This window comes from Geospiza fortis, unplaced genomic scaffold (assembly GCF_000277835.1).
Source record: "Geospiza fortis unplaced genomic scaffold, GeoFor_1.0 scaffold186, whole genome shotgun sequence".
Lineage (NCBI taxonomy): Eukaryota > Metazoa > Chordata > Aves > Passeriformes > Thraupidae > Geospiza > Geospiza fortis.
This window is the reverse complement of record NW_005054331.1, coordinates 3,458,184-3,467,379: the sequence shown is the minus strand read 5'-3', so window position 1 is coordinate 3,467,379 and position 9,196 is coordinate 3,458,184. Positions and strand designations below refer to the sequence as shown.

The following is a 9,196-nucleotide window of genomic DNA, read 5'->3' as shown; positions in this document are numbered from 1 at the left end:
GTTTTTTTCAAAGGCACCAAAGTGCCAGCCATCTATCCTAGCAAGAAACTCTACATGCTGAAACTTTTATAAATGTGAAATTAGCCACCTGCAATAACTGCTGTAAAATTGTTACATTAGTAATGGTGATTAGTCTCATTTCTTGCTGTAATATCAGGGAGCTAGCATGAAACAGCAGTAAAAAGGCTCCTGCATAGTCCAGAAAATAAGTTAAACCAAGTCTTACTCCCAGTGAAATCGAAAACCTTGCTGAACTCACTGCAGGCCCGCCTGCTTGCAAGAACTTTGTCACCCTATATCCCCACTGAAATAGCACAAAAGGGAACAGGAACGAGTGATCCATTTTTTAATGCCTGCTAAAAATTAATCTGGCATGAAAAGAATTACAAGTCACAAGATGCCACAGAAAACTGGAATGTTTAAGCTTAATAAAACCACAGTTCCCAACCCCACTTTTTTTACAGCTTGAAGCATCCAATCTTCAACATACATTTCCATCCTCTTCACAGAACTGAACGAAACCCATGGAGGCTCTGAATAAATGGCATGGCTTCACTCAAGCATGTACTGTATCACTGAAGGATCCACTTCCTCTGCCATCAGACTGGAGTGCAGACTCTGGATTGTTGCTTTTTTCCCCAGGCGCTGTTTCCACAGCACAAATGCAGCTACGATCTGTGACTGTAGGTTGTGAGGGTGATTGACTTTGCATCGATAGATGTCAGTGTGGGACAAACCCAAGCACAGAGCTACATGCTCCCACTCAGGTCCCAGCCTCCTTGCCAGCTTGTTCAGCTGCTGATCTGTTGGTGACATCTTCAAAATGCATGGTGCAACTTCAGTGAAGTCTGTAAAAGGAAAAAAAAAAAGAGAAAGAAAAAGCATGTATGTCACTAGGCACTGCTGCAAGAGTTAATGGGAGACCTTGATAAAGGAGGGAATAAGCATGAGCAGAGCTAAGGCAAAACAATTAACTAATTAAAGAAACAGAATACCTATTTACCTAGAAAAATTAATTACATGATCAACCAGAAGATTAATCAGAGGAAAGCTAATGCTCAGTAGACCATACTAGGGAGCCTTGTGGTTTTCATTGTCAGTAACCCAGACATCAGAACTGTACACCAAAGCAGAGACTTCCAAAAGTAATTATAAATTTTGGGGTAGTGAACAAGAAAGGTTTTCAGGGAACCTGTTTCCAGCAGCCATCATCCTCAATGTGCTTGCATCAGTATGATACAGTGACAAGTGACAAACATGGGACCAATAATACCTTCTTACTCCTATCTGGGACTCCATTTATACACTTCAGAAATAACTTTGATTCCTTAGTTAATAGGTATTACATGATTTTTTTTTTCAGAGGGTTGTTCACAGGAAATTCTGTCCTAAGACACCACTTAGCCGTTCTGCCCTGTCATACATGGCTAACTCATCTTGAGGAGACCAGCCTTGAGGGCTTTTCCTCTATTTGAATGAAGCCATAAGCATGGTTCAGGTGAACTCAAATGAACAGGGCATCAACGCTGTCCACAAATACAAATTATGCTTCCTTATCCCTCAGTTCTTGTAACACTCCTGAAATCAGGCATGCATGTGCCACAGCTGCACACATCTGATCTCCCGAAGACATTTTCAGGAGAATGCAAGGAGGTGCCATTTTCTCTCAGAGATTTTTGCCTGATGTTAAGTCCCTTTGGATTGTCCATGTATCCAAGAGAATGCAGTCTTCATCCAAAGAGACACTTCACATTGAACTGGTACCTGAGGAGGACAGGATCAATGCAACTACCAAAACAGCCTTCATAGGAAGCATTCAGATAGCTGTAATTACCAGCAGTAAAAATCTTGTAGGGACTGAATCAGGCTTTTCTTGCATACACAACTGATCTCTTTATGTGTTCCCTAGGATAATCTGATAATTAAAATAAAACCTCAAAAGTATTAATAAAAAAAGTGTTAGCAGTCAAGTGAGAAAACAGTAGTATTCAGAAACAGGCTGTGTGGGATCCAGCTCACCTAACTACAGGTAACACCTCTTGAACTAAATATGCTAGGATTAATTACTGCTGAGAAGAGAAATAGACTCTTCTAAAATACAAACCCTTTCACTGGAAAGAAGATGTCTAAAATAATCAGATTAATTAACTAAACTCCTCTAAATGTGCACATTTCTCCCCACTGCTTGTAAAAGGAGCATTAGGTACAAGCTGAAATGTTGATGTTGATGCTGTAAACAGCCAGTGACAGCAAAATGTTTTTCTGCCTATCAGTTCAAACCACATGGCAGTCTTTAAAAAGGTGCATTTAGAAAAGCAGCATAAAATACCTACAAAGCATATTTGTTCTTTGATAGCCTTTGTGATCAAAAGCTGAAACAAAGAGTCAATGCAGTCTGCAATTGCTGGTCTACTTCTCTTGCTGAAGATACTGCAACAAAACACAGGCAAAATGCCCCCTTGAAAAATGCTGATTATAGCCTGTTGGTCTGAAGCAGCAGGCTCCCTACAGAAATGCTGCTTTGCAAAATCTAATTTATAGCTCCAATATCATGCTCACAGTCTCCACTACAGCAGAACAGAAACTCCAAAAAGCACCGTTCCTTCATTTTATCAAAAGTAATTGTTTTTGCACAGAAGACCCAGAGACTGTAAATGTTTGTACAATTTTAGCCAAATAATACACAAGAACTATACAAAGCTGCTTTGAGTAAAGAGAAAATTGCTTTCTGAAGAGTGTTTAGGTCTCTTTCATCTTTCTGTCTCCAGATAGCCAAAGGTATCTGGGGCAAGTGCTGGTTTGTGGGTAGGGTAGAGGATGCACAGCTTCTGAAGAAGGCTGAGCAATACCTGTGGGGCTGCCCTATGCTGTCACACCAGATGTGATACCAGTTTCACAGGCAAGTCAGGACAAGGCAGTGTCTTTTATGAATGCAAATAGCTGAGAATGAAATAAATATAGCTCCACTGTGCTGTCACCAACAATACTTTTTGACAGTAAACCCTTTCTTTGGTTTATGGTCAGCTACTGTGTACCCACAGCAGCAATATCTGCCAGCCTGGGCTTTTTGCTCTCACACTGAAGTTTTCATACGTCACATCCACTAGCAGAATGATTTTATGATACTGAAATATGATCAAGCAGGAAGGCCTAACAATAATACATGTCAGCTTGTCCATCCACCCTTTGATATTAAGCAGGCTTTTTTACTACAACGACTATCTTGCCTTCAGTCTGTTATCAGCCCTTTAATAAGGATCAGAATAAAACCCATCCAGGAGATCTTTTCATCTTACACTACCATCTGATTCTAATATGGATGTGGAAAACTCTGGGACAGAAGCCAAATGTTAAATTTAATACAAAGGACTGGTATTTCAGTCCCATTTTATTTTCTGTGATAGCTCATTTTCAGTTCTGATACAAAAACACTGAGGAAAACTGGAGATAAATATTACATGACAGGCAATATTATTTATATAGAGAAATATTTAGTGAGATCTTTCAGTTATGACAAATGCAAAATAACAAAAAGATCTCGATATGTTCTAGGATTAACGCTACTCCTAATTTAATAAACATAATGGCATTTGAGGTGAAATAGAAATGAGTTCTCTGTGCTCATGCCCAAACTGCTTTGAATATATTGCAAAAATAATAAAGATATATTTTTTTTAGCTATGTTTACTACAAACTCTCATTTATAATCTCCACTTGTCAGGAACTGCCTGAGGGAGGTAATGAGATTAGAGCAAAAGTTTCAATTATGCAGATCCTGCAGTTGTGTTTGAAAGGTACTTTTAGGATACTGAGACCTCATTTAAAAAAGAAAAAAAAAAAAGGTCAAGCTTTTCTTGCTCTAGGTGGGTCTGATGAGTAGGTGTACGTGCTTCTGTCAGGCATGCGCTTCTGCTTAGCAAAACGAGGACTGCACTGGTAAAAATGGGAAGACGTGGAAGAAGCAGTGGTGATGCTTGGAGCACCACCAGAGGGTGTTGAGGGTTGCTCTGGAGAAGGCAATTTGTGCTGCTGTCACCTCCTGCGAGAGCACCAAGCGAAACACTCTGTCCAGCTGTGGGTATGGTCCAGGCTGCGAGGTGCCAGGGCCACACGCTGCAGAGATTTAGAGGCTGAAGTCTCCGTGCTCATGCTGAAGCCACTAAGATCCTGAGGAATGAGGAGCCAACAGCTCTGTGCTGGGGAGAGAGCCAGCCTGGTGCTCTCCTGGGACCACCAGCCACCTGGTTCTTGGGACCATGAAAATCCTCTTCCATAGGGCTGGAGACGAGAAGGACACTCTCCACACTGATTGTGAAGTTGAAACTGACCCAGAGAAAGACCTGTGGCTCCTTCTAGTCAAAGCTGTAGCACAAGGGAATGTGCTTCTCCCCATTGCTGCTGAAGGAAGCTCATCCACACTAAGCTTTATCCTAATTGTTCCAGTTAAAAAACAGGAGATGTTGACAACTTCTGGCCTGTGTGTACATCTGTACTTCCAAGCCATTGGACAAGCCAAGAGTTACAATGGTGCTGGTGAGTGTGGACAGGAAACAGAGCTGGATATAAATAGTATCACAGATATAGACCAGACAAAACAGAGTCACCCAAATAACAAAGATACAAAGATCACATGGGGCAAAGGCAGACAGTCACCATTTTGCATTTCTTTTTCTTCAGAACCTCTACAGCTTTAAGTAGGAGACACCAAGAAGATACTGGAAAAATCAGGGGGACAGAAAACAAAGTCACGTCAGCTGTATCCCACTTGGCACAAATGGGAGGATGTAAGATAAAGCCCACACAGGAGACAGCAGCCAAAAGGGCTGAGGCATTTCTGGTTGACCTGTGAAGTACCCAGCTGATCCCTCAGAACTGCTGGGGCCCGAAGTGCCTTACAGTTTTAGCTAAAGGACCCTTCTCCATGTACATGTGACTTCTTTGTGCATGACCAAAAACATTTGTTGACGTTTCAGAGAGACTTCTCCCCTGCGAAGTCGTTACATTTTAACACAAACTCAACTTTTTGGATTCTCTGCTGTGTAAAAGGGACTTGGATGGAAATTGCACCTGAATCAAAAGTAGTGAAAAAGTCTCAGTAAGTGGCTGCCTAATCCTACAAGAACAATGCCACAGGCAGTTTTGGAGACAACTGAAGAGTTAGGGATATATTATGGCCCATCTTTTATCTAATAACTAATAAATCTGTCTGTTGGGAAAGGTGTTTCTGCAGACCAGTCTCTGCTTCCAGCACTTTCTCTGTATTTTATCCACCTAAAAGATCATGTACATACTCGTTGGATAAGACAGGAGCAGCCCTGGAAGAGGAAAGGGGAATCCAGCTATCTCTGAGCTGCACATTCTAATGCTGAGGTGCACAGACATAGTCCATTTCTCCAGGTAAATCATTACAGAAAAAAGATAAAGATTTCCCTGGGAAGGGTCAAGAATGCTTCCTAGCCTCCAGTACAGCACCTGCTTGAGATAAAAACCTCCTGGGAATCAAGCAGTATGCTGAAACGAAGCATGCAGGAGCCCTTGGCAGGAACAGTGCTAGGAAAATGCTCTAATTTTCATATAATCACATCAGAAACATGTCAGAGAGTCTGGTCTTCAGACCCTGCATAACTGGACTGTAAAGAGGAGTAACTGCTTGGGCAGGCATCTGGCCTCAGCATCTCCCTGCTAGGTGTGTGGAGTCCTTCGCGATCTGGGCTCAAGACGCTGGCTGTTCACTTAACCCTCTTATCAGATCCTCATCATGATTTCTGAAGAGTTCAAAGCAAACATTTCAGAGTCCCTTTTAATCATCTTTTCTGGCATCTGGAGAACAGTTCTTCCCTGAGAAGTGGTGAAGTTAGATTAAGAGGTTCTACAAGCAGCAAACCAAAGAAACCTCAGTTGCCCCCCAGGATGTGAATCCTACAGCTGACTTCAGGTCTTCTCCAGCTGCTTACCTATTCCCAAGACACTCATGAAACTGCTCCTTTACTCAACAGCAAACAGACAGGCTTCTTGATGTTGGACAAGAGGTCAGAGGCTACTAGGGGTGCATGAATACACACAACACCCCACAGCAGAGGAGTGCATGGCCCTGGTTACAGGGGAAATTAAGCTAAAAGGGACTCTGAAGCTCCTCATAATCATCATGGCTAACATGCCATCAGTGGCATGTAGGGCACTTCAGCTAAAGGAAAACATCCCTAATAATGAATTTAGTGTGAGGTTCTGTTTCCCTCCAGCCCACTCATTCAACTAGCCTGAGCCACAGAGCCAGCACTGGGTACAGAATGGGCATGGTTGCCAAGGCTGTGTGCTGTGTGTTTTGGCAGCTGTGCTATGTTATAGAAATTATTTACTGACTGAATGTCACAACAGTAAACAATGTGCACATAAACAGGTACATTTGCTTTAGAGTAAAATCCCCTTGGAGTGAGAAAAACAGTGAGAATGTGTCATGAATAAAGACAACACTTGGCAGATGAGGTTGGGACAGGCTGTCATGAGCAGCAAGGTGGGGTCGCAGAAGCTGAACTGAAGGACACTATGTAATCTCCCACTAATGGAGAGACTGGAGATTTCTAGAAGCTGCAACCACCCCGAGCTGCCAGAGATGCCAGATGAAAGGGACAGCAGAGAAGAAGCATTTTGAGGGATCCCAGTAAGTGCTACAGATCATTGAAGTAAAACACAAGATTATGGTGGAGATCTTGGTGAGAGGGATGGAATACAGAGAAATTCTTGGGTAACTGCAGGGGATGGCTTGGCTTGATTTATTAGAAAAGAAGAGGGGAGGTTACAGTACGTCTGCATTTGTACAGCTGCTCTGCTGCTTTTTTGTTCAGCTGTACTCTCCCAACACTATATTAACAGGTGAAACTGCAGGCAAATGCCTGTCCTCTTCCTATATCACATTCAAATTCATAAGCCAACATGCAGCCATAAATGACTGGAGTGCCAGACAGGAGAATTTTATGTTTGTTTGAGTAGTCATGCTTCTCAGTTTCTGTAACTTGGTAACTTCTGATCCGATGAATACGAATATTATATATGGAATTTGCATGAATAAAACCAACTTCTGTCAATTAGTGATCAGAAAACACACTTAAGCATACTTCTGTCGTGGTAATTTACATTTCCAAGTATCTTAATTAAATTACTAAAGACACTAATCAAAATGAAAGCAAATATGAAATACATTTTTAAGACTGGCTGCATTCTTCCTCATTGTGCTGGTTTTTATGACTTGCATTAAAAGATACTAAGTTCTCTGTCTTATTTTTAACAAATTGGAATCTACTACACATATGACAACCAATATGCAGAATAAATTGTGACCATGATCCTTTTGTAACCAAATCTATGGCACTTCCCTACAGTGAAGCACAATCCACCCGAGGTACCAAATTCAGCTCCTTCCTGCCAAAAGCTTGCTGGGAACTCTGCATTAGTGGTGTAATTAAAAAGTACATATATCTTCATTTGTTGGCAGCTCTTCTCCTCTGTGAGCTCTAAAACACCACACTTTGTGACATTAAGTACATTTTGGGTATTAGGGTAAGAAAAACAGCATAAAATTTTGTAAATCTACAGGCATTTCAAGAACACAAATGTTTCTATTTTGGCTTAGTATCAGCAGCTAATTCATGTATTCTTTATCACTTGCTAAGGATTGCCTAGTAGCTGCAGATGTGGAAGCAGACTGCTAAAATCTGAAACATAAACATTCAGATTTCATGACAAAAGTTTTCAGTTGTATTCCCACTATTCAGTTTCAGTAGCTACACAGTTATCTTGAACATTTTTTAATCTCTCCTACAGGTTTTGTACCTCTACAGATCTCTGCTACACTGATAATCTTCAGTATAATCTATATTAAACAGATTGTCAGAGAAGTCTGTAAATGAATTAATTCTCTATTCAATTTCCATCCTTTTCAAGCCATAGGGAACAATCCCCAAGTTTAAGGAACTGAAAGAGATTGGGTTTTCACATCTTTGTTCACATTTTACTGGAAAGAGCAGGGAGGAAGTTTCAGCAGTTAATAGCGTGGATGTTATTTTGTCTCCCATGAAAATAAATTAATTACAATCCCACACAGTATTTCTCTACTACTATATACTGTGAGATCAAATAATTAATTTCATAAATAAGTGGCAGCTGCAGATGCAAGCAAGGAAAAGAGCACCTATGCAAAGTAAACAGAAACATAACACAACATAATGTTTACTCCCTTTTCAGGCAGGATGACCCTACATTACAGCCAGGATTAGATTTAATCATACTGTGGCTTTATACCTTGCATTTGATGTTGCTCTAGACAGTGAAGTAGAAGTAAAATTGGCTTAATATTGCCTATTAATTTCTATATTGTTCTACATAAGTGAGTAATATGCATAAGCATTGAAACCACAGCTAATGATGGCATCTTTGCAGTGTACCTTTGATATAAATGCATGAACAGGTTCAGCATGCAGCAATACACTAAGGGAAAAAAGAAATATCTACTGAATTGTTAGGTTCTGTGGAACATTCACAGAATCACAGAATCACAGAATTTCTAGGTTGGAAGAGACCTTTAAGATCATCGAGTCCAACCCATCTTCTAACACCTTGACTAGATCATGGCACCAAGTGCCAGATCCAGTCTTTTTTTAAACACATCGAGGGATGGTGACTCCTCCATCTCCCTGGGAAGATGATTCCAGTATTTGACCACTCTTTCTGTGAAAATCCTCCTCCTTAATTCTAGCCTGTATCTCCCTTGGTGCAGCTTGAGACTGTGTCCTCTTGTTCTGTCTGTTGTTGCCCGGAGAAAGAGACCGACCCCCAGCTCACCACAGCCACCCTTCAGGAAGCTGAAGAGAGTGATAGGGTCACCTCTGAGTCACCTTTTCTCCAGGTTGAACAACCCCAGCTCCCTCAGTCGTTCTTCATACGGCTTGTGTTCCAAGCCCCTCACCAGCCTCGTTGCTCTTCTTTGGACACACTCAAGCATCTCAACGTCCCTCCTAAACTGAGGGGCCCAGAATTGGACACAGCACTCAAGGTGTGGCCTCACCAGTGCCAAGTACAGGGGAAGAATGACCTCCCTGCTCCTGCTGGCCACACCATTCCTGATACTGGCCAGGATGCCACTGGCCTTCTTGGCCACCTGGGCACACTGCTGGCTCATGTTCAGCCGACTGTCAACCAGCAC

The 9,196-nt window shown here is 41.7% G+C and overlaps 1 protein-coding gene across 1 annotated transcript in view; it reads right to left on the bottom strand.

Annotated features, from left to right (window-relative positions):
- Positions 1-332: 332 nt before the first annotated feature.
- CRADD (CASP2 and RIPK1 domain containing adaptor with death domain) overlaps positions 333-9,196 on the bottom strand; it is a 75,357-nt gene continuing 66,493 nt past the window's right edge. Inside the window, exon 2 of the mRNA XM_014307279.2 lies at positions 333-848. Within this exon, the coding sequence (XP_014162754.1) occupies positions 553-848 (296 nt within the window). The 3' untranslated portion in view covers positions 333-552. The remainder of the gene's footprint in view (positions 849-9,196) is intronic.